The following is a 26,148-nucleotide window of genomic DNA, read 5'->3' on the forward strand; positions in this document are numbered from 1 at the left end:
TCAACCCCTTTCTTTCATTCCTCTGTAAATTCATCTTTCTACAAATGTACCGATTCGCACAAACGTTTTGAATAATTTTCAGCGTGGGTCCAGTCAGTTCTTGTTCTGAATCTGCATTCCATTGATAAGAGGATCTGTGCACACTTATCACACGCAGCAGCTACACACTGAGATGGTTGTTTTGGGAGAGATTAGGCGAGCATAACCGAGATGCTTCCAACTGGCTTTAATGCCAATGGTCAGTTACTGCAGCAAATCCGAAGGTAAATTGCCTCGAGCCCAAGCACATTCAATAATTCAAGCGGTGCTTTCCATCCTTTAGGAGCTCTGAGAATTACAGGTTATTTTCCTCTCCTTTTTCTTTTTTTCTGTGGAGTTTTAAAATATTACTGTTCGTGCAAAAAGTGCCGATAATTTTATTGGGACCAGCGCTGGTGCAGACTGCGGGTTAGGAAATGGAGAAAGAGATGTTTTCTGCTTTATGAAACAGTTGTTAATCTGGTCTTTACTTGTTGATTTTACCAACAAAGAGGAACGGAATGTCTTAATTTACCTTAGCCTTATTGTCAGAACCCAAGCTACGGAAACTGATCTGCAGTAATGTTAATGTTGTACCTCTCAGGTGGCTTAACTGTTCAGATAACAGCCAAGGATATTACTTCAGCTCTGTCGAATCATAGGATTTACAGTGCAGAAGGGCCATTTGGCCCATTGAGTCTGCTCCGGCCCTTGGAAAGGACACCCTACCTAAGCCCACACTTACATCCCCATAACCCAGTAACCCCACCTAACCTTTTTTGGGCACTAAGGGACAATTTTAGCATGGCCAATCCACCCAACCTGCACATCTCTGGACTGTGGGAGGAAACCAGAGCACCCGGAGGAAACCCACGCACACACGGGGAGAACGTGCAGACTCCGCACAGACAGTGACCCAAGCGGGAATCGAACCTGGGACCTTGATGCTGTGAAGCAACAGTGCTAACCACAGTGTTGGAAACATTTTTATAAAGCCTGACCAGCACTACATACAACATATTTAATTGATACGTCCATTTCTGGACTTTGGATGTCTGATTTCCAGATGAATAACATCAGAATTAAGGTATTAACTTTTATAAAAATGCAATAAACCTTTGGGTGACAGGTGAAAAACAGATGTGCACTAACATGTCTCAGACTGTTCACTCTGTACATTTGTCACTTTGAAAATTTCCTTCTGGCCCTCTCATTCCATTCGCGAGCTCTTCAACAAGCTTAATGGGCCGTTAATTGGAGTCAGGCAGGTTCCTCCCCTACTCCCACTTTGAAAATTGCAGCACCAACTGGAGGTGTCAGTCGACTGACACATCATCAGGAGTGCCATTTTGAAAGTATAAGAGTCCTTCCTGTTTAGTTCCTTTGTTCCCATTTGCTTTTATTATTTTTGGTCCGTGGACCCGTATTTGGAATGTGCCTTTAAGCAGTGGACTCAAGCTGAAGCAGCCTGCTTGTCAGGACATTGTGTTCCTAGGTTTCGTATTTTGGAGATGAGAAACAGACGCGTTGGCCTCCGCGTGAATCTTTGAAACCAATTTTGGAGGAAGTTGGTTTGATTGGCTGGCTGGCAGCCTGTGGGGTGGTCAGGGACAGTGTTTTGCCTGACAACAGCCAGTGATTGGTTCCTGTGTGATGCTTTCAGAGAGAGCTCTGTCGAAGTGATCAGACCATGGAAGTGAAAGGAACAGTCAATCTCCTTCCCTCCCCTCTCTCTCTCTCTCTCCCTCGCTGCTGAAGTAAATAACTACCTTACTGTTCTAAAACCAGTGAATGCCTGGCACATCTTTGCTGTAAACTTGAAAAGAGCCTGAATCTACAGAGGAAGCAGGTAACCTTGCCAGAGGAACTGTCTCAAGACTAGAAAGAAGAAGTACTGAAACGAAAACGGAACCTCAGAAAGTCACAAACTAAAAGTCATCCCAGTATATCAAAGATCCTTTATCCTTTTATTTTTTATTAATTTATTTATCTCTCAACCACGCTTTCCCCTCTTGTGTTGTGTGTGTGTGTGTGTGTATAGAGAGTGTGGGTAGTTAGAAAGGGTTAGGAAATGGGTATTAGATAGTCAGTTGCATATTTTCTGTCAGTTTAATTATAATAGTGTACATAATAAAAGGTTACTTAAGTTACAAACCCGGTGACTGCAGTTAATTGGGCTCAGCCAAGGTCCTCAGATATTTTAAAAAGACACCTAATTTCACTTGTGTTGCGATTCCGGGTCAAGCGGGGCTGGAATTGGCCGCGGACTAACCTGGGGTGTCATGAAAAAAGCTCCCAAAACGTTTGAAAGTCCACTTCCTGACATTTGCTGATCGTAACATGGGTGATGGTGGGTGTGTTATAATTGGGCTTGGTGCCCTCAAGTTGGGGTAAAATTAAGAAGGGTTACCTCTCCAGAGAGTAGGCATCTACCACAGAGAGTAGCGTCTGAGCTAGAAGATCCATGTTTGAGTCCCACCCCGGGACTTGCAGCCCGTGGAAGGTGCATTCATAATGTGGCCAAACAGGTTGAGTTTTAACTGGCAAACCTTTCCAACACTCACAATGGCAGTGGGTAGGAGCGGGGGCGATTCCTGATCAGCCATGTGATGGACAGAAAGTTGAATCCCCTACCATCACAATCCATAATTCTAGACTGCCACATGCATGCCGAAATGCATGTTGCCACAGCAACCCAGACTTCCTGAACGACCTGTACTGCACCACCACCACCACCATCTCCAGAACAATGCCTATTGAAATTGGTTTAAAATATCCAAACCTGGATATAATTAGGTACCTTATGTGATGTGACATGTGGCAAACTTCTCTGCACTCTTAGGCTCAAATCTGAAATAGGGGATGGGATTCTCCCAGCACCACGGCAGAATCGCGCTCGGCGCGGGGACGGAGAATGGACGTCAGACCCGAGATCTGTCCCCGGAGAATCGCCACCAATCGGGCGCGAGCGGTCAACGTGGTGCCGGTTGGGGGCCATTGAAAGAGGCTCTGCGGCGATTTTCCAATTGGAGCTGGTCGAGTTCCCGCCGACGTGGTTCTCTCATGGTTCCACCCGGCGGGCACTCGGCATGGCGGCTGCGGACTCAGTCACCGGGTGGGGGCCTCCAGGATGGCCAGGGTACCGATTGGGGCCCACCGTTCTGTGGGTGCTCGCAATCTGGGGGGGGGGGCCTAACTTCTTGGTGACGGTCGGCCATGTCACGCGGGGCAGCCTTACCTATGCGCGGACCCCCAACTGGAAGTGCAGGGCCCCGTATCGGCAGCCGGAGCTGTGAGGTGCACTCCGAGGCCCTGCTTGCCCCCTGCAAATCACAGAATCACCCTGGACTTACTCCAGGTGAGTCCAGAGTGATTCGCACGTGTTTTTTCATGTGAATGGGGACATAGCCCCATTATTGGAGAATCCCGCCCAGGGTTACTTGAAGAAGTACCAGAGGCAACCACTGCCCAAAAGAATGTATGGTAAAATGAGTTCCCACCTTCAGGAAAGGAAAGCAAAATATTGGAAAAACAATTCTTTTTAATAAGTAGGCAAGTAATGTAGAGAAGATTGTGTGTTTAAATCGGATTCTTGGTCTTGGTTTTATACTGAACAATCCAATTCTCTTCTGGGGCGAGATTCTCCAACCCCCCGCCGGGTCGGAGAATCGCCGGGGGCTGGCGTGAATCCTGCCCCCGCCGTTTGCCAAATTCTCCGGCACCGGAGATTCGGCGGGAGTCGCGCTGCGCCGGTTGGCGGGCCGCCCCCCCCGCGATTCTCCGGCCCACATGGGCCGAAGTCCCGCTGCTAGGATGCCTGTCCCGCCGGCGTGGATTGAACCACCTACCTTACCGGCGGGAGAAGGCGGCGCGGGCGGGCTCCGGGGTCCTGGGGGGGCCCGGGGCGATCTGGCCCCGGGGGGTGCCCCCACGGTGGCCTGGCTCGCGATCGGGGCCCACCGATCCGCGGGCGGGCCTGTGCCGTGGGGGCACTCTTTTCCTTCCGCCTTCGCCACGCTCTCCACCATGGCGGAGGCGGAAGAGACTCCCTCCACAGCGCATGCGCGGGGATGCCGTGAGCGGCCGCTGACGCTCCCGCGCATGCACCGCCCGGCAATGTCATTTCCGCGCCAGCTGGCGGGGCACCAAAGGCCTTTCCCACCAGCTGGCAGGGCGGAAATTAGTCCAGCACGGGCCTAGCCCCTCAAGGTTGGGGCTCGGCCCCCCAAGATGCGGAGGATTCCGCACCTTTGGGGCGGTGCGATGCCCGATTGATTTGCGCCGTTTTGGGCGCTGGTCGGCGGACATCGCGCCGATACCGGAGAATTTCGCCCCTGATCTCTACAATGGGAAGCTATGTACAGGGGTAGTTATTAGAAAGTGCATATTTGTATAAACCAGAATATTAAATCTATTAAAGTCACACAAGCAGATAAATCTTTTGATGGTTGTGCTTCCCCAGTGCTGACGGGACCTCCCCAGTGATAAATTCCATACGTTTAATTATTTACAGAGTATTTCAGCTCTTTCCCACAGTTCAGGGTACATCAGTAGTTTAGAGCCAGTCCTGTTATAACACAGGGTTCAGGCAAATCTATCTTTGTTGATTGTGGAGGCGTGACAAAGCATTTTTAAAACAGAACTTGTTTAGATAGCGAAGCAAAAGTTTTGAAATGTTTATTGTTTATGCACGCAGTGATAAAAATGTTTAGTTTGTTAACTTGGTAATTAAACTCTAAAATTCCAATTAGGGGTTACAACGATGATAGAGAAGTGTTCTGCATATGTTATACTGTGCCAGCGCATGAGATAAATAACTGAGAATTTCCCCAGGTTGCATTTTTAAGGCTCTCTCATGTCTGCTGGTGTCCCAGAAGTTAAGTCAGAATCAATTCTAGTAAAGCATGTTTCCTCCATTTATTTTTAACTGCACGTTGATATGATTTATAGTGTACTTATGGACTGCAACAACACAAAATACAAATGTTATTTAATTACCACAAAATGCTTATCAGCTGGAATTATCCATTACATGTCTCCTGAGTTTAGTTCTTGCCAGTTCCAACATCCCGTGTAAACCAAATGATGACAGGAATTGTTATTCTCTTATATTTGTTTTTGCATGTTGCATAAGCAGAATACAGAGTGGGTACTATCAGGATATCAAAGACTGGATTTTCTGCCCAACCTCACGCTGCTAAGGGAGACAGAGACCTTTTACGTTGGATCTCCACTTTCACATCTTTTCCACTTGCTGTTAGAATCTCCATATTCAACCATAGGAAGTCCAACATTTTAATTGGAATATTACTTTGAGTTAAGATGGCCTGTGCAAGACTTGCCATTGCTCTGACTTGCAGGACACTAGATGTTAATCATATTAATGTGAAATGTTTATCCTATATTAATAAGCAGCAATGAGAAAGACAACAATGAACTGGGATTTCTGCTGTGCGTTTCATAACCTTAGGACGTCCCAAAGCACTTGGCACCCAATTCAGCATTGTTGTAATGATTTTTGATAAAGTGCCACATCAAAGATTATTGGGGAAAATAAAAGCTTGTGGTATAGAGCGGTAACATTGGCATGGACAGAAGAATGGCTAGTTAACAGGAAGCAGAGAGTAGACATTAGGCGTCTTTTTCAGGTTGACAAAATGTGCCACAGGGATCAGTGCCGAGACCATAACTGCTCACAATTTAATGACTTGGATGAAGGGATGGCTGAAATAGTTGATACATTTGCTGATGACTCAACTATAGGTAGGAAAGTATGTTGTGAAGAGTACTTAAGGGGGCTACAAAAGATATAGATAGGTTATTTGAGTAGGCACAGATCTAGCAAATGGAGTATAATCTGGGAAAATGTGAAATTGTCCATTTGGGCAGAAAGAATGAAAAAGAAGCTTATTATCCAGATGGTGCGAGATTGTAAGAGCTCTGAGGTGCCGATGGATCTGATTCCTCTAATGCATCAATTACAAAAGGCTGGTAAGCAGGTACAGCAAGTAATTAGAAAATCTACTGAAATTTATTTTATAATTTATTATAAGGGGGATTGAATGTAAATATAGGGAGGTTATGCTTCAGCTGTACAGGGCACTGGCGAGATCACATTTTGAGTACTGGCTATAGTATTGCTCACCTTATTTTAGGAAAGGTGTATATGCTTTGGGAGCAGTTCAGGGAGAGTTTACCAGATTAATACCTGGAATGGGTGGGTTGTCTCATGAGGAAAGGTTGGACAGGCTAGGCTTGTATCCGCTGGAGTGTAGAAGAAGACTTGATTAAAAGATACAAGATCCCGAGGGGTCTTGACAGGGTGGATGTGGAGAGGATGTTTCCCCTTGTGGGAGAATCTAGAACTAGGGGGTCACTGTTTAAAAATAAGGGGTCACCCAATTAAAACAGAGATGAGGCAAAAGTGTTTCACTCAGGGCATCATGAAGCTTTCAAGTTGTCTTCTTGATAAGGTTGCGCAAGCAGAGTCTTTGAATATTTTTAAGGCAGAGGCGGATAGATTCTTGGTAAGCAAGTGGGTGATAAGTTACCAGGAGTAAGCAGAGTGCAGATTTGAGGTTACTACCAGATTAGCCATGATCTTATTGAATAGTGGAGCTGCCTCAAGGGGCTGGATGGCCTATTCCCGCTCCTTGCTCGTATGTTTGTAAAGTAAGAGCATACTGCAAACTCCTATAAATTGCAGTGAGATAATGTCTGGGTAATCTGTAATTTTACAACTGTTGATTGAGGGATAGCTTTAAGTCAGAACACCAAAGTTCCCTAGTTCTTCAAATAGTGCCGTGGGACTTTTCATAGTCCACCCGAGAAGGCACCTTGTTAAGCATCTCATCCAAAAGAAATTCCTGGAAACTCTCCGCCATAGTTATAGAAGAAGAATAAAAATCAATACTGTAGTGTTTTTCTTACCCATTGTAAATGGGTTTGTTGGCCTCAATATTCCATTAAAGTGAATGTAATAACTGGAGTTGATGGTGAATAGCATTGGGAAGTCACATGAAATCAACCTCTTTCTTCTGAAAGAAACAAACCTCCAATGGGATCCAGTTTTAGGGGCACTGCAAATGAACAAAAGGCAAAAGTGGCAAAAACCTCTTACAAAAAGTAATCAACTACTTAGAAAAGGTAGTGAAGCCCAAAGTAAACTGGAGGAGCAGCATCTCATTTTCCGATTAGGCATCTTACAGTCCTCGGTACTCAACATTGAGTTCAATAACTTTAGACTATGACTGTTCTCCTTCATCTTAACATCTTTTTATAGGCCAAAGATTTTTGTTCTTATGCAAAAACCCTCCCTCCGCCTCCCCCAACAGGCCATTTGACACTTGTTCTTAAGTTTTGCAACATCTTTGTTGCAATCTCTCCAAGCTCCCATTAATCACTGTTCCAGCTGTTACGTCCCCTCTTACACAGTGTATAATCCAACACATTTTTCCCGCTCTTTAGTTCTTAAGAAGAGTCAAATGGACTTGAAACGTTAACTCTGTTTTCTCTCCCTACAGATGCTGCTAGACCGGTTGAGTTTTTCCAGCATTCTTTGTTTTTGTTTCAGATTTCCACATCCGCAGTATTTTGCTTTGATCTTATAAACTTTTTAAAACATTTTTACAGTAACAAACCGGTACTAAGTTTCTTTCTTGAGTAAGAATTAACGATGGTGGCCAAATATAATTTAAAAAATTAGCCTGAGCAATTTTATTGCCTCGCCTCTCTATTTTATTGCTGGCTGATTATTCTGTTTGCAGTTTTTCATTGGATGTGTATCCAAAGAAAAAACCCTGCATTTGTATAGCACTTTCCCCAACCTCTGGAAATCCCAATGCGTTTCATAGCCAAATAGATAGTTTTGAATTTTAGCTACTGGTGTAATGTATGAATGCTGCGAACCTATCCGACCACTCCCCCAATATTTGGTTGATATGTTGCCTGTTTGTTTAACTATGATTTGTTACAATTTCCTGTCAACACATTTCCCATAATCAGCTACAAATGTGATGCAGGCTTTGAATGTCAATTGATGGTACTGGATACGTGACAGATAGAGAAACATATAAATACAAGGTGATGATGTTGCCGTTATACTCAATACTTCAGAGAATATATAGACTCTTCCTTGGCTGTGTCTGATGTTTTTGTTCCATTTGGCAGGTAAAATGGTTTCTGCCTCAATTCTTTACTCACAAATGAATGACACCAGAGATCACATGACTATGGCAAAGCTACAGTACACAACAGGCCATTCACAAATTCATTTTTTCAAACATTCATCCCCATTCAGCATGTGAACATTGTTACCAAAAGCCAACAAAAGCCATTTGGCATCGTTGAACCCGTATAATGCAACTGCCACCTCGTCCGTACATGGTGAAAGTGAACAACCAGGTACATTGTTGCAACTGCACAGACTTGCAACTGGGGAAGCTGCTTCTGTACAGCAGATAGCTGAAGAGTTGAGTTTACCAAATGAACAAAGAACAGAATGACCATCCGTCATCAGACCATCGGGGGGGTTTCTGAGGAGATAGCCACAATTCGCTTGGGGTTCAGGGTGGAGACTGTATCTGCCCACAGTCATCTTGTGTGCTTAAAAGGGACTTTGTGTTAATGAGACCATTATAGATTAAGATGTACTTTGTAATCTATGTTAATCCTAAAACCTGTGTGTAATTGTTAAGATGAGGGGAGTAAAGGCGTAATCCAATTTTTTCATGTTTAATAATTTTTTTTTCTTGCTGTTAAAACTAATTAGCTGTCCTGTGACTTTGTTCCTCCATGTTTTATTTTTTTTAAAGTAAAAGTTATGGTCTTTTGAGCCAGGGTTCCATTCTGGGATCTTCCTGTCCAGTTCTTACATCAACTGGGATCATAACATCAATCTTTTACTCAGAAAGGAATCACATCAGAGGTCACTGACTCAGAAGGTACATAACTACGGCAGGCCACGCCACACAACAGACTGTGCACAAAGACATTCCTCCAAACTTCGTGTTGCTACATCTTCCTGTTTCTATCTCTTCCCTTCTGTTTCTTTGCCCTGAACTTTTGTTTTGCCTCTTTCTCTACCGTTTGTTTCTTTTGAATGGAATGTGGTTTGTGATGCGAGAAGGCTGTGGGCTGCAACTGACATGCGTTGGAGGAAAATCTGCAAGTGTGTGTGTGTGTGATAGCGAGAGAGTGAGGGAAAGAATTCACTCTTCAGATTACACACCTGTTGTAGTTCTTGTTTTCATGTGGATCAATCGAGCAACACTGTCTGATTCAACGTCCCGTACTACACTGCATATATTATCCACAGTAACACTTAAAGCATATGGGTGACATACTGTAGAAGTCAGTAAGCTCATTTAAAAATGTGTTACTTAAGACACTTTCTTGGAACATGAAGCCTCGCGCTGCACTTCATTCACAAACAACAATGACACCAAAACATATGGTGACGTGCTGTTGAGCACGGAAACATTTTTTGGCTGCATTGAGACAACAGATCTGCATCAAGAACTTTTCTGTTGGAGATTGGTATCAGAGGCAGGCAGATTGAAGTGTCGAAGTGAGGTGCCACACGAAGCATGTGACAAGTAGCATTAAATAGTGACATTTTTGGTCCATCTCTCTTCGTCACTGGAGAGTTGTTAGTGCTGAGCTCAGTTGAATGTTTTAACCAGTTTTTCGACATTAATTAGGATCAAGCAGGTGTAGTCCAGACTACACGCAGTATCCTCTCTTCCATCTTGGCTTCAAAAGAACTTCTTGTACATTACTAGGGTCAGTTTTCCTATGTGAACAAATGTAATTACCTCCCTGATCGACACTGCCAGACTAAACATTAAATCGAGAGATTAATGCAATGGTACAGAAATCACCCGGAACCATTATGTGCTGTCACCAGTCTATATCCACCCCTCCAGTAATACATCTCACACTTTGCCAACTGTTGACTTCATTTCGGATGAAAGACATATGCGATGGAGTGGTCCCATGGTCTCTTAACCCAACCTGGTTATTGCAACTGAAGTTGATCTTTGTGTAGGCCTTACAGCAGTCACAAATCTGTACCAAAGTGCTACCAAGCAACCACACAAAAGACCAATTATGCCAATGAGCCTTACTATTCGCTTCCAGTATCTGATGCTCTTCTTTGTATTGTTGCAGGATTCATGTCTGATCAGCCTTTTGGATCCCAGTTCATGTGCAGTGTTGTAGCATCTCATGTAAGTCACCTTCCACAGACAAATCTCAGCTTTATCTGGATCGCTCCACCTGCAGGAACAGGCTGCGTGAATTTTATGTGAGTAAAAATATACTTTGAGGAGTGACAGTGAATGTAGACAGCCACTCCATGTCCTGAATTGGATATTAGATTGTGGCCTTATTTTAAACTCTTATTATCGGCATGAATTTATTTAGTTGTATTTCAGAATCTGTTCGTAAAAACAGTAATTAAAATGAACACCAGTTGGAAGTTGAACCCATCCAATCCTTCAATACAAAAGAAAGCAAAATGAATTTGTGCGGTCGCTGGCTATTTTGTCCAAACTGTCTCTTATTTATTTGCTTTTAAGACTTTGAAAGTTGAAGATATGCTTTTTTTTTTACAAAATGTACTCATTCTGTTTTGATTCCATACCAACCAATTTCTATCTTTCTTCAACAAAATGTTTCAATTGAAGTCTGCCATTCTCAACTCCTAAAAGGAATTCATGTAATGTACATTTGGTTAGTCCAAAAACTGCTGTGGTGCATAAGTCAATAAGATGCATTAACCCGGATGTGAATTCAATATCCGTGGACGTACAAACCAGTTTAACAAAACTTTTGTTCAAAACTAAAGTGAAAATATTTCTCCTTGATAAATATTGTTAGTAAATGTCCCTCTTTGAACTGAAACAACCCACTTGCTTGGGTTCTTTCATTGCCTTATGTAAATTATTATTAAAGTTCCACTGGGTTCATTAACATATCAAAAACACTTCTTACTGCCGTTTAGACACTCTGGGTGAAATTCTCCTAAAAAATTACTAAGGATTCTCCGGAAAGATTTCTAAGTGTGATAGCGAACAGGAATTGCCTCGAGCTTCCCGACCCTCGGCCCAGTGAGGCTGGCCACGCTATTCAACGTTAATTCGACCACTTAATGAGGCCCCACGAGCTTCTCACCGCAAATGAAGGCTCGCCAGCCAATTTGGATGGCACCACGCTCGCCAGCCCCCCCGCTAACAAGGTCGAGCAGCACTTGCTCAGCCAACCCCAGTCAGCATGCAACAATGGCGCCGAGGAAGCTGCCCCCAAGATTCGGGCATGCAGACTTGGGGAGGCTCATAGACGCGGTGGAGGCCAGGAGAGATGTCCTGTTCCCCCGAGTGTCTTGTGTATGTGAAATTCAAAATGACAAAGACAATTAATGGGGAGAATCATAATGGGAAGAGAGAAGTTCTGAAAGCTTTTATAAAGGTTCGAAAGACCTTTCAATCCATTAACAGCCTTTGCCAAGACAAAAAGGCAAAGGAGTAAGAAATGTGAAAGTCAGAAATGGGGGCAATAGAAGCCTGTTGTACAGGCTTGTGACTGCAGCAGAGTGATTCTGTTATTTGCTCTGCCAGCCCTATGGTGCATTCTAGCACCACGTGTCCTCAACAGATGGCATAACTCGGAATCTGGCTCTCTACTGCTCCAAACACTGGAAAATAATCTCCAGAGCCAGTGCCAGGGCAACAATACCTGGAATAAAAGTTGATGGCTTTTTGGCCAATGTCAGCCTATCAGGTTTTGTTGCCTGATGATATGCCTTCCTCCATGCAGTAACATAGAAAGTATGGCATACTTTGGTTGGGCTGCTTCTGAAGAACCACAATAATTTAATCAGGTTTTCACATTTGTGAGTAGCCGCTGCCGCAACCTGCACTGAGAAGCAACTGCAAGCACCACTTGTCAGGCAAAGTGAGGCTTGGGTGAACTTGGGCCTACAGTATGTTGGGGACAACAGTGGATGGGCACAATGACAGAGTTCTCCCAAAACATGACAAAGTATAATTTTGGGTGAGAAAATCAGTGCGAATCGCGGTGGCTCTTCCGGTGCAATCTGCTCACGATCTTCCGGCACTTGGTCATTTTCTTGAGAGGGGGGGGGGGTCGCGCCGATTTTTTACGCTACGCTGGTCCGACTACGTTCCGCCATTGCCATTCTTCCACCCGGCGTGAACGGCCTCAACGTGAACGGACTTGCCCCCTCAGCCGATTCTCCGGGGTCCCGTGGATTCTGCGGCCCAGATGGGCCGAAGTCCCGACGGCATGACCCCAGGTCACGCCAGCGCCGTTCACACCTGCAAATAAAAATCGTCAGCCAGTTGTGCTGGCTGACGGTGCGGGAGAGGAGGTGAGCGGCCGATGTATTGCGCTTGTGACACTCTTGGGACGGACACGCGAGGGGCTGCGGGCAAATGAGGGGGGTCTCCATGTTCGGGGGGGCCGGGCCTCTATGTTGGGGGGATGGGGCCTCTATGTTCGGGGGGGGGGCGGGCCTCTATGTTAGCGGGGCGGGTCTTCCATGTTCGGGAGGGGGGTGGCGTGGGGACGACATGCCAGCTGTCATGCCAGTGCAGGGCATTACCAAAGCCACTGCCGCCAGTAAGGCGGCCAGGCTGATGGGCACCAGCCCTGGGCACTGTCTGCCTGCACGGCCCCTGGCCTTGCCCATGGGTGCGGCACCCCCCAGGGGCAGATCTCCCAGCAGCCGGCATCCATCGGCGGGAAGGGGCGGGTCCGGGCGGGTCCGCACCCATGGCAGCCCCAGTGAGGGCATAGCCATCCAACGATGGCGCTATCAGGAAGGACTGGAAGTACTGGGTGGAGCACGGAGGGCATGGGCAGGGGTCTGGGTGCATGCGTGGCTGTGGCGCAATCAGCAAACCGGGGCAGACATGTAGCCCAGGGCACATGGCTGTAGAGGGGGCCATGCGCCATCCCTAAACATGTTGTATACCCCCCTCCCCTGCAGATCATAATGTTTGGGCACCAGCCAGCGATGTTGGCCGCCGTGGCGGGAGCTGCTGCCCTGCATGTGGCCCTGTGGCAGCGTCGACGCATGTAGCTCAGAGCGGCTGCAGCAGAGGGACAGGCTGCAGCAGGCCAGATGGCATCCGCTCAGGCTACAGGGCCGCCTGCCCGACGGACGCAGGAGGAGGCCGAGGCGGACGACGACCAGAACAATGAGGGCGATGCACAGGATGATGATACCGATATGGATGAGGAGCAGGGGGCAGGTGTTCGTGTTGCCAAGGCATCGGAGGCACCCGATGAGGCCACATGTCTACCAGCGCCGCATGTCCTTCGAGGACCTGCCGGACAGGGCATGCAGGAGGAGACTCAGGATGAGTCGGGAAACGGTCACCCATATCTGCCACCTGATGGCACACCTGGCACCACGTGGGATGGGGGGAGGACATGCTCTCCCGGTGGCCGTCAAGGTTACGGTGGCCCTGAACTTCTATGCGAGTGGGGACCTTTCCGGCATCTCCCAGTCATCAGTGCACAGGTGCATCCGTGCAGTGTCTGACGCCCTGTATGACATCGCGGACCGCTACATACAATTCCCAGTTGACCGCGCCCACCAGAATGCCCGGGCAGCGAGATTGGCTGCCGTGGCTGGGATACCCATGGTACAGGGGGCGATCGATGGGGTGCACGTCGCCATGCGGCCTCCAGTGGAGAACAGGGACGTGTTCATGACAGGAAGGGGTCCTACTCCATGAACATTCAGGTGGTCTGTGACCACCGCATGAAGATCATGCACGTCTGCGCCCGGTACCCGGGCAGTGTACATGATGCGTTTATCCTGGCACAATCGTTCATCCCCACCATGTTCGAGGAACGCCTCCCCCGGCTGCGGGGCTGGTTGCTGGGTGACAAGGTTTACCCGTTGCGGTAATGGCTGATGACGCCTATACGAAGGCCACAGACCAACGTGGAGACCCGCTACAATGAGGCCCATGCAGCAACCAGGCTTGTGATCGAGAGGTGCTTAGGCCTGTTAAAGATGCGCTTCAGGTGTCTGGACCGCTCTGGAGAGGCCCTCCAGTACCATTCGGAGAAGTTCGGCCACATCGTTGTTGTCTGCTGAGTCCTCCACAATATTGCCCAGCAGCGGGGCGGTGCTGGAGGAGGAGGAGGAGGGGAGGAGGCCGCGGGAGGGGATGCCTCTCCAGATGAGGAGGATGGGGGACAAGGGGGGCAACAGACGCGACATGGGGGCTGGATATGGACAGGAGGCTGCACGACCCCATCGGCTTGGCCAGCGAGGTAGGGGCTCTCTGAGCAGGGGCACTGGCACCACCGTACCGCCCCACTTCACCACCCAGCACCCTCACCTCCCACACCACCCGACAACCTTACCTCCCACACCACCGCATGCACAGCACAACGGGCTGGTCTCACACGATTGCCTGTGGAAGCGGGTGGGTTCAATGCCATGATGAATGATGACAACCTGCTCTGCGATGAGCTGTGAGCTCCAAATCATTAGCCAATGCCTGACTCATGGCCCCAGCTACACCCTCCACGTGGATGGTCCCTGTACGCGTTACGGACACTCCATCACATGGACGTGTTGGGTGGCTGGCGGCAGGGTGCCGAGTACAGCAGGGGGATTATTTACACCCACCTGGGCTCACCGTTCCACCGACCTTCGAACACAGTGCCAATCTGTACCCTTCATGACCCTGCGGCCACCGGACATAGAACAGAGGCATCTTGCATTGGTGTAACAGTGAGTTTAATTGTAACGGTGACATACAAGTGCCCTAGCCCCTATAACTATACTGTGCACTGCACCCGTGCCAACTTTCTAGGTGTCAAATTTCTTGGCCTTGCGGGCCCTACCACTACGTCTAGGTGTTTCCCTAGACGGCACAGCAGGAGTGGAGGCGGACTACTGAGACTCCTACCCTGCAACCTGGCTCCCCGTTGGCATGCGTTTCCCGGGGCGGCCCAGCTTGGATGGGCGAGGCTGCTCCACGGGCGTGCTGGATGACTTGGTGCCACCCTGTTCTGCCCACTGCCCACCAGCTGCACCAGGGATGGAACGGGGGGAGTCCGAGGATCCGCGGTGTTCCGGGATCTCCCTTGCAGGAGTCACCGGGACGGGCCCCAGACCCTCCTCCTCCCTCGGGGTGCCCGGTGGCCCCCGGGTCTCTCTTTGGGACGGGGGAAGACAAGCCTCGAGGCACCCCCGACACCTGGCGCTGCCAGTCCTGGAGGCCCGCTGTGGTATCAACCAGGGTCTGAATGTTAGCAGCGATGGAGCTCAGGGAGTGGTCCATTCATGCCTGGGACTGCGCCACTTCCCTCTGTGCTCGTGCGACGCCATCCAGCCTCTGGGCGAGGCCGCTGATGCTCTCGGCGATGGTCTGCTGAGACTCGGACAGACGGCGGAGCGTGGCTAAGATGTCCAGTTGGCTCTGGCACATGGCTGCCTCTGAGAGGGCAGCCCTGTCCTGGGCCATGGATGACGCCTGCACATGAAGCCCCACGCCTTGCATAACCTGACCCATGGCCAAAACCGTCGCCCCCATTACCTCCACCGCGGACGCCACAAGTGCGGTGTCGGCCTGGGTGGCAGCCATGACCGGCACCACTCCCTGCTCCTGGACACGGATGGACTCCTCCACCTGTGTCTCCAGTTGCTGGAAGCCGGCCGTCATCCCGTCATCTAGTCCCTGGGTGTCTAACTGCATCGGGTCTATGGGTGGGACTGGAAAGTCCAGGAACCCGGGAACCTTCTGGGCGGCAGCTGGTTGCTGGGGCTGGGCTGCCCTCCGACGGTCTGGTCCCTCGGCTGCTCCTGCCTCCACCTGCTGTACCGGTACGGCTGTGTGGTGCGCACCAGTCTGTGTCCCAGAAGCCTCATCGCTAAATTGCCCAACCGAGGTGCGAGCCTCTGCGATGGTGGGGGGGGTATGGATGAGTGCAGTGACGCCAAGTCTGGGTCGTCATCGGACCCAATGTCCGGGGGCTCCTGCGTCGAGCCCTAGGCCGGTGTTTTTTCTGTCGCCCCCATCTGAGGTGCACTCTCCGGTCTGTCCGTCATCTGTGTGTCACTGTCCTGGCTTGACGTCCTCTGTGCGTCACCGTCCTGACTGTCGTGCGTGTCAGTGTCCATCGTTCCCATTTCGGGGCCGTCGCTGTCCTGGGTGTCCATCCTCCGTTCATCACTGTCCTGGGTCTCAGACCTCTGTGCGTCCGATTCCTGTGTCACAGTGATGGAGGAAGGCCTTCCTTGCTGTCTGCCCTCCCCGCCGTAGCATGCATCCCTGGGGGCTATGGACCTGCCACATTTTGGGGCCGAGCAGTGCCAGACGGTCCAGGACAATCGACGGCAGGTCCTGCAACACACAACGCAGCATGTATCGTTACACACGTGGACTGGGGTGAGGGGGTGTCGGCAGGCAGGGGAATGGGGGAGGGTGTGTACTGGGGGGAATGGGGGAGGGTGTGTACTGGGGGGAATGGGGGAGGGTATGTACTGGGGGGAATGGGGGAGGGCGTGTACTGGGGGGAATGGGGGAGGGTGTGTACTGGGGGAGAATGGGGGAGGGTGTGTACTGGGGGGAATGGGGGAGGGTGTGCACTGGGGGAGAATGGGGGGAGGGTGTGTACTGGGGGACAATGGGGGGAGGGTGTGTACTGGGGGGAATGGGGGACGGTGTGTACTGGGGGGAATGGGGGAGGGTGTGTACTGGGGAGAATGGGGGGAGTGGGTGTACTGGGGGGGAATGGGGGAGGTTGTGTACTGGGGAGGGTGTGTACTGGGGGGGGAATGGGGCAAGGGTGTGTACTGGGGAGGATGGGGGGAGGTGGTGTACTGGGGAGGGTGTGTACTGGGGGGAGGATTGGAGGGAGGGGGTGTACTGGGAGAGGGTGTGTACTGGGGGAGAATGGGGGGAGGGTGTGTACTGGGGGAGGGTGTGTACTGGGGAGGGTGTGTACTGGGGAGGATTGGGGGGAGTGGGTGTACTGGGGAGGGTGTGTACCGGGGTAGGATTGGGGGGAGTGGGTGTACTGGGGAGGGTGTGTACTGGGGGAGAATGGGGGGAGGATTGGGGTGAGGGGGTGTACTGGGGGAGGATGTGTACTGGGGGGAGGATTGGGGGGAGGGGGTGTACTCGGAGAGGGTGTGTACTGGGGGGAGTGGGTGTACTGGGGAGGGTGTGTACTGGGGGGAGGATTGGGGGGAGGGGGGTGTAGGCAGGCAAGGCACTCTCACTTGCTGGTGCGCCTCCGATCTGGCAAGGGGCAACCTCCCGGTCCCCGCCTCCGCCAACGAGGTCCAGTGCCCTCTGCTCATGTACTGTGAGGGGGTGCAGTACAGGTGACCCTCCTCCAGTTCTTGCACACTCCCTGTGGTTGTGGGCGGTCTTCTCCTCGAGGGGGGCAGCAAAGCATCAGAGTTTTTCGGTACACAGCATCCCGCAAAGGTGCCGCCTATATGATGGCATGGGAGCACTGGGCACCCGGCCGCGGCGGCTCTCAGGGGTGTGCAGCCCATGTGGGTCAAGGGGGGGTTTGGCACCCCTCCTGGGGGGGGGGGGTTACGGTCACATGTGTGGCTGGTAGGGGTTGGGTGGTGCCAGGGGCACGTCTCCGTGTACTCACCCTGGCTGCCCTCGTCAGGTCGTGCATCTTCTTGCGGCACTGCTCGGCTGTCCGTGGGGTTTGCCCACCGCGCTTACCGCATTGCCCACCTCACGGCAATTCCTCCGGATTGTGCTGGCAAGGTGCCGGTGGCCACGTCTACTGCACAGGATCGCCCTCCTATCTTCGACCGCGTCCAGCAGCGTCTCTAGGTCATGGTCACGGAACCTCGGGGCGGCACGGCAGGGGGCGTCCATCTCGCCGGTCTCGGGACTTTGCGGCGCTTGCGCACATTTTATGTGACACGGCGCCGCGTCATCGAGGCGTCACGCGAATGACGCCGGTATGGCTCCATGCCCCCCGCGCTTCTCGCCATGCCCGTGCTGGCCCCTTTTGCGGGCCAGAATTAGTCGTCGGGTCGGGCTGTTGACGCCGTCGTTTCGACGGTGCGGACACTCTGCCGCGGGATGAGAGAATCCCGCCCTGGGGTACCATTTGTAAAATGTGCCAGGACCTCAAAGTGACATTAAAGGCATCCCCCTCCATAACATCGCCGGCATTAGGGCTTCAGTGCCCCCCTCCCCCAACCATCCTCGCTGTCATCAACCCCCTCCTCCCCCCACCCCAAGACTGACGGCATCGGACCCTCCCAATGGGTCTCCCTTCAGATGCCCCCCTCTCGCTGGTATCAGCAACCCCCCCCCCTCCCCAGTCACCGATATCAGCAGCCCCCCCTCCCAGTTGAGTGACTGTGGGGGTCAACAAATGCCCCCCTTGGCAGTGCCAACCTGGCAGAGCCACGGTTGCCATGCCCCGACCAGCGGGGTTGCCAATGTCCTCAAAGCCCCCTGGCGTAATCATTACATCGGGTCTCTGGTGGTGGAGCCAAGGAGAAATTCCCATTGGCTTCACCTTGTGCCAGCAGGGGGATGAATACCAGGGAGAATCCAGCTTCAAAATGTCTTTAAATGATTATATAAATATGCTAATCTGGTTCACGCCAAGTGAAGGAATTAGGCCTCCGTTGGCCATATCATTATGTCAGCTGCAGCGAGCTAGGAACATTGCACACTGTTCGGCACCTGCCGCAAATCCCGTTTGGGAGCTATCCTGCTTTTCTCCCGACATAGCGGGATTTGTGCCGGGTGCTATGCGGGCGGAGTACCACCTCCAAAGTCTCTCTTGAGCACTTTCCACTTCTTCGATCCATGTTCTCCACCCAGCTTCTTACATTGGGGGGGGGGGGGATTCCCACTGGAAAATCCATTAATGGTTGTAGCAATGCAGGAAAAAAGTTCAACATTCGGCAGAAACACTTGTAAGAACCTAGGCGACATGAACAGAAAGTGAGCTAGAAATGGCCTGAAAACAACAGAAAGATTGCTTTTCTCTTTGTAGCTCTATAAATGGATTTATCCATCGGGCATGTTTGTTGCCTAGCAACAATGATCATTATTTACAACGGAGCATGGAAACTGGGCAAATGTAGGTGAGGATGTGTGTGGACACAAAATGGTGTTCATGCACCTCTTGGATTACAGGACACTCCCCCCGCTTGCTTGAAGCAGGATCTGTCACGACTAATCTCCTGCCCCCATGGAATCCGTGTCATGGGCTGTTTTTCTCATGTGAGTGTCCTGCCAAAGGGGCGAGTGGGGCGTTCCAATTAGGAATTTGGCCTCCATTGGCCAAAATCTTCCGTTTCGTGCCAGAAGCATTTAATCCGACACTTATCAGACAGGAAGCTCCTTGTCTACCTCGATACAATATTCTGGCCAAACGTCCGATCCACAATGTGGAAGAACTCCCTCAGCGCAGGAATTGATGCAACAGAAGAGCAAAGAGAATCCGCACAGAAGCCTCAACCCCTTTTTAATAGCACTGGTTTCCATATTCTGGCAAGTGTTTAAAGGTCACAAAGCGTTTTCAGTGTGTTACTGAATGGGTGAGTATCAAAGTGGTTAAGATGGGTGAGGTAAGTGGGCAGGGTGGCAGGTGGAACGAAAGAGAAAATGCTGTAAAATCTCAGCAGGTCTGGCGGCATCTGTAGGGAGAGAAAAGAGCGAACGTTTCGAGTCCAACGACTCTTTGTCAAAGCTCAGGGTGGCAGGTAGGTCAGGTGATGGGGTGGCAAGGTGGGTAGGGTGACAGGTGGCTGTTGTAGAGTGGCAATGAGTGGGTAGGTGGGTAACAGGCTGGTCGGTTAATGGGGGCTAATCAGGTCGTGTTGGTAGGGTAGCCAGTGGGGTAGTTGGGAGTCGTTGCTTGTAGGGGGTGGGGGGTAAAGATGTCCCGGATAACTATCCAGATAAGTAAATTGGTGCTGCCCAAAATCTCCAATTCTAACTTGGAGGGTCCCGGGGAGCAGAGGAATTTCCCATCGGAAGTTCAAACTTTCCTGGGTAATTCCCATGGAGTCAGTATGTTGAGAATTCCTTAGGGTCCCTGCGGGCATCTTGCGGGTTGCGTCCAGTTTCCGATGATCCTGAGACTGGAACATCTGGGCCGTTATCTCCACCATTGTTTCCACCCGACTCCAGTTTCCAGCCCTTTAAAACCCAAATCCGACATTGGCCCATTTTTATTTCTTTCTCTACTTCGCCTTGTCTTCTATCTTTCGAATCTTGCCAGCGTCGTTCAAAATCAACCGTGGGTTTTCGAATAGATTTTGGAACTTAGAAAAAGGATCTGCAAGCGAATAACAATTCCTTGAAAGACATCATGACAACCTGTAATGTAGCTGTAACAAAGGACCAGCGAGAGCTGAGCACCCCAATATCCAAGAAAAACAGGAAAGCTGCAAAATAAACGGACTTCACAACAGGACGGAAAAAGAAGCCAAAGCAGTGAGGAGATCTGGCACCAATCACCTGCTCTGAAGAACAATCCAGAAAAAAATTGTAGCTTGGGGAGGGCATTCTTTTTCTCTCTTTTCACAACCCCTTCAGCTTCCTGGTAGGTGGTGAGCAGGCTACATATGTAACAAATGACAGAAAACTGTGAAGTGTAGAAATATAACAATTAAAAGAGCTGCATTATCTATGACAAACATGCCTCACTGTATTACGCAAATTAGTTACAACTTTCTGGCCAGACATTCATAATGCCGTCAATCTTTTCCTTGTTGTTTAATACACTGCAGCCATCACAGGGAGTCATTTGGACTAAATCCAGGCAAACGATGTGGTTACTTATGGTCTGGTTCGTGGAAGATTAGAACAAAATAGCTATTAGTCTTTTACAAAGCCATTTATTGCCCAATTTATAGTCCTCGAGACACCTTTCTGTTAAACGATAACTGCGGCAATTTAAGCACTGCTTTAATTATTAACTTGTTTTCTAGTTTTTGAGTGTGTCCTGAGAGACCATGTGAATGTAACAATAAACCAACCAACCTATAAAACAGTGTGGTGCTCTATAATAGCCAATAAAACAGTCCCCATAAAAAGGTGAAAGGTCCATGCAAAATGTTATTATGTGTATTTTCATTTGACCCTCTTAAGAAGTGAATCATTTTCCACAAAATATACACATATCTTTCTCTTATAATTGCTGCCCAGTCTTTTGGAGTATGGAGTTGCATTTGACCTTTTAGAAGCTTGCTTTCCATAACTCCGTTCTCCAGCAATGGCACAAATTGATCTCCACTTTGTGCTCCCTCATGCGGAAGGTGGTTGAACCCAATCGACTCATCCAAAACCACTACCAGTGCCTCTCGGTTTCAGCAACCTGTCTAACAGTTGAAACAGGCAAGTCGAACCATCCTTTATCCCCAGTATCACAGGGCAGCTTCAAGTAACAGTGATTTTTAATACACTGAATCTCCCAGTATTGTGGAACCCTCCCCATTTACGGCATGGTGGAGAGGAATCTATAGCATCTATGGCAACAGAGATGTACAACCATTTAAAATTTCCAAATATAACCTCTATCCCCGGATGTGGGTCTGCTGTGCTGTCTAGGGAAGGTCCATATTTGTCAAAGTAGAAGGTCTGGCCTGTACTGGCTATTCCAGCACTCGCACATTTGGGTCAAGACAAATGGTGGTCAGAGTTGGTAGAAATAGATATATTTGCTGATATTGCTGCACTTAGAGAGGCCCTTGTTCATCCTGGACTGAATCTTCCAAAGAAGAGCAATCGCTGTCAGATTGCCACTTAGCTTCTATTTTATTGCACACACCTCCAGCTCCATGTTTCTAGCCCAGACTTCCAAAATGGGCCTTTTCAGAGATGCGAGTGTACCTGTTTTTCGGGAGTCCTTCTCTGTTGAGTAGGATCTTTGGCGGAATTTGGGACACTTAAATTGCTTTTTCTGGTATTAGTGAATGAGTGTGAGTAAGGCAAGTCGATAGAGTGAGTCGGGTGGATAGGTGGCAGAGTGGTAGATGTTACAGTCCTTGGTCAGACCCAGGAACATTGATTGATTTGATTTTATTGTCACATGTACCGAACTACAGTGAAAATAATTTTTCTGCGGCCAAGGGAACCTATACAGTACGTATACAGTAGACAAAGGGGAGATCTGGTTAGGGATCGATCACGTTTTGTTAAAGTGGATAAAGTTTGAGATTCAAGACACACATTTTTGTAATAAAGCCTCAAGATTTGATGGGTTTTGAATGAACAAAAACAGACTTCATTGTAGAAACTCAGAAAGAGAGAGCAATTTACAACTTGTACTGTAACATTCAGGGCAAGTATGAAGTTAACGTGAATTATCAGATGAACTGTGGTCAAACAGACCATACTGCAGAGTAAATGACAGATGCAACCAAGTCAGAGTCCATGGATTTCTCAGGAACCCATCCAGGCATCAGTAAACACCAAGTCAAATAGTCTTATTGAAATTCTGTCCCACAGGGGATTCCCAACATCATCTTCGATAATCCCTCCTTGGAATTCTCTCCACTTTTCCCAATAAGAATCCATCTCCAGCAGTTCAATCTTGCCTTGTGAGATTCCTTCTTCCTGGATTCTCGAATACTCTCAAAAACTGACTTACAAGCACATTTTCAGATTTATAGCTGTGTCAAACAGAACACCATTGCTCCAAAGGGGTACCTTTTCCCCACAGTACAGAAATCAATAAGCAAATTGCAGTTATTTCCTTAACTCAGAGCCTATTCATTCATTCCCTTCTTTTAACTATTCCTGTCCCTGTGTCTGGGACACTTCTTGGCCGACAGATTCCCCAAACCTGACGGCTTCAAGAAGAGCTGGTTCCTGGCCCTTGACTGATCTGGGGTCCATGATAACACTCCCAGAGGGCCCCACCTTTATTACTAGGCAGGAAGCAATGTAACAAGCACAGGCACATCCCAGACCTTAAATATTACAATCTCCACAGACTGTGAACTTAACCCCCAGAAACAAACAGATCAATTGATTTCATGACATAAGTGGCACGAGGATAGGGTGATGTAGTTGGGTCATGTTTGTGGGGGGTGAGAGTCAGAGGGTTGTGGGGGTGGAGTCGGAAGGTTGTAAGGGTGGAGAGTCAGAAGGGGGAGAGTCGGAAGGTCTTAGTGGGGCATTGGGGGCGGAGCTGGAGGATCATGGAGGGGAGCTGGAGGATCAAGGATTGGATCCCTTGCTTTTCCTGATATATATAAATGCTCTAGATCTTGGTGATGTCACATTTGAGATGTGAATGAATATATATTTGTCAGCTGGACTACTTTATAAAGTCATATTTTTGTGCATTTCAAAATGGACAATTGTGGAACTGACAAGATGGCCCAACTAGTCACATGATGCCTTTCAGCAGTTTCAAAGTAAGAAAGGATAACACTCCAAATATCTGGAATATAACACTCCTGGCCTAGCATTAACATTCCAACCCAGTCAACACAATGGCCCTGTAGATTCCTCCAAGTCTGCTCCATCCAACTTCAAACAAAGACAGCCTTTGCAGGTCTTAACCTCCCCTAATGAAGCTAATGGCCTGACCATTAACTGTTCAAACACAATGGTTTCAAGAAGGGAGTCTTGTTTAAGGACCCAAAGTCAGTGTCTTCAAGAAGAAAAGTAATCCTAACTCCAATTAAACACTTCCAAGATTCCAGCCATGGGAATATACCTCCTTTGTCCCACATTGAGGATTGATGGTGGGATGTGTGTCACATGACCTCTCCCCAAAGCTGCACTGTCATATTGTCCTATGGAACTGAACCCCGGCAGTTACTGTTTTGACCTCCACGAGAACAGAACTCCAGGCAACAGCCTGTGTTGTCTACCATCAAGCTGGTGGCAGCAGAAAGAAATTAGACTCTCATTAATGAAACTCATGCCTTCAGACTAACCCGCTTTACATGCCTTCCTCCCATTGTCGACGTCTCGCACTGGAAAGACAGGTCACCCCACAATCAGTCAACCTCAGAAAAGACCTTCCATTAGACCTGATTCTGAACTCTGGACATGTAAAACCCTAACTTTTATTCGCACCCAGAATCAACTTACTTTTTCTTTATCCTCCATTTATTGTGTGAGTGCAAAAGTGGTGGACATTACAAAACTCCGTATACATGCGGCATGCACACGTGTGCTTGTGTGCATGCGTGTGTGTGTGCACAAACCTTTTCACATAACAAGTGGTTCAGGGTCTGGAATGCACTGCCTGGATGGAGGAGGGCTCAGTGGAGGCAGTCAAGATGCATTAGATGTACAGGAAAAAGGCGGGAGAATGGCACTAAGTCATAATGCTCATTTGGAGATCCGGTGCAAACACGATGGACCAAATAGCTTCCTTCTGCACCATACGCTTCTGTGATTCTGAGTTGGAAGGTGAGAGAGGTCGGGGGGGGGTGTCTGAGGGTCAAGGGGGTGAGTTGAGATGGGGACAGTGGGAAGGAGTGGGGTCAATTGTATAGTTACCCAGGAGTTAGACATAATTTAGTTCTGTCTAACATTTCCTGGGTAACTATTCTCTGAAGTATTCATCTCTAACTCCAAGTGGAGACTTTTTTGGAGGGTTCTGGACTCGGGGGAATTGCCCATTGGAACTTGAAATTTCCTGGGCAGTTCCTGTGATGTCCTTACATTAGGGGTCCAGTAGCATTTCTTCCGGGTACGTCCGGGGTATGACCATCCTGACACCAGAAGATTTGGGTCTATGTCTCTAGAGGCTTCACTCATTTATGTTACATTGTAATCACCAAAGTCAGGGCTATGATTTAGCAGTCATATTGATGTTCACTTTCAATATCAATCCTTCCAGGATGAAGTAATCATTCTGTTGGGCTGTCAGCATAAACCTCTATATAAAAAGAACTGTCTTTCTCCTGAAGAGAAATGTTTGTGTAATCTAAAAGCTGTCACAGTAATCAAACAGCTAGATTTGATAAGGTTCTGGCTTTGAAATGAAAGATGGGCCTATACTAATGTGCACGGCAATGAGTTTTTGGCTTACGAGGGAATGTTGTTTCAATCATACGCATCGATTTTAAGATTGCACTTTCCAATCACTTTAGAAACATTGCGTGAGGGTGCTACTGCAATGACCTTTTCTGCATACTCTCTGGAAAGAGAAACATTACTTATATGATATTACAACATACCAATAATGTAGGATAACATTATTCTTATAGTTGCCTCCCTAAGCAATATAGAAACACCTGCTGGTCAGTCAACCAAGAGATTATCAATATCAAACCATTGATAAGATCCATTAAAATATCTAATGGTTGGATCATGGGGATAGTATGGATTCAGGAGAACTGAAGGGCAAAGAGGTGGGAAAAGGCAAAAGTCAGTTTTTAAAAGCTCAGATTGGCTATAAACTATCTCACTCACTGCCATCATGCTTTGGAAAATTACAAGTATAATTTCCACACTACTGCATCATTGATTCTAATCAAATATAGAAAATTAAGATTAATGCTCTGTAATATTTGCTGCATACAGCGTACACGGCACTGCTCGGACTCAGAAAGTCAGGCTTGTAGTGAATAATTTAATTACTTAATACTTGCAGTATTTATCTAACCATTAATGCAATGAGCCTTATCAGTCTTATCAGGATATGCAGTCACCTACATATCCACCAGAAACCTACCAAAGTCTGCAGTTGATGAATATAGTCATCCTCGTGTGTAAGGATGAAAAAGATAATTTAGTTGTCATATAGAGTGAGGAACATATACAGAATGAGTCAGGTTGACGAGATGGAAGTAAAGCTTTGTCAGCTCTTTCACATGTGCAATTGTACAATAAAACAAGTTAAGTAGCTGTACACCAGCGGCCTGCTGCTATCCTCTGAACAATGCTTCCTCAGATCAAGTGTGTTCTTCAGGTGAAGAAGGTTAGAGCGTAGGAGTCGATTGGGTCAGGGCACAGGGCTGTTTAGTAGCAGAATAATACTTCCTGCATTAAGTTGTACAATATTCCTGCCCTTATAAAACAGGCGAGCATGATAAAACATCCACTAATACATTTAAAACACTTTGCCTTTGGTATGCGTCTGTCAAATGAGAAACATCAGAGTGTG

At 48.5% G+C, this 26,148-nt stretch overlaps 1 protein-coding gene across 2 annotated transcripts in view; it reads left to right on the plus strand.

Annotated features, from left to right (window-relative positions):
- LOC140387945 (reelin-like) overlaps positions 1–26,148 on the plus strand; it is a 520,778-nt gene that overhangs the window by 88,002 nt on the left and 406,628 nt on the right. For both annotated transcript variants that reach the window (XM_072471313.1, XM_072471312.1), the window contains exon 4: positions 10,189–10,324. In XM_072471313.1, the coding sequence (XP_072327414.1) occupies positions 10,189–10,324 (136 nt within the window). The remainder of the gene's footprint in view (positions 1–10,188; positions 10,325–26,148) is intronic.

This window comes from Scyliorhinus torazame, chromosome 13 (genome assembly GCF_047496885.1).
Source record: "Scyliorhinus torazame isolate Kashiwa2021f chromosome 13, sScyTor2.1, whole genome shotgun sequence".
Taxonomy (NCBI): Eukaryota; Metazoa; Chordata; class Chondrichthyes; order Carcharhiniformes; family Scyliorhinidae; genus Scyliorhinus; species Scyliorhinus torazame.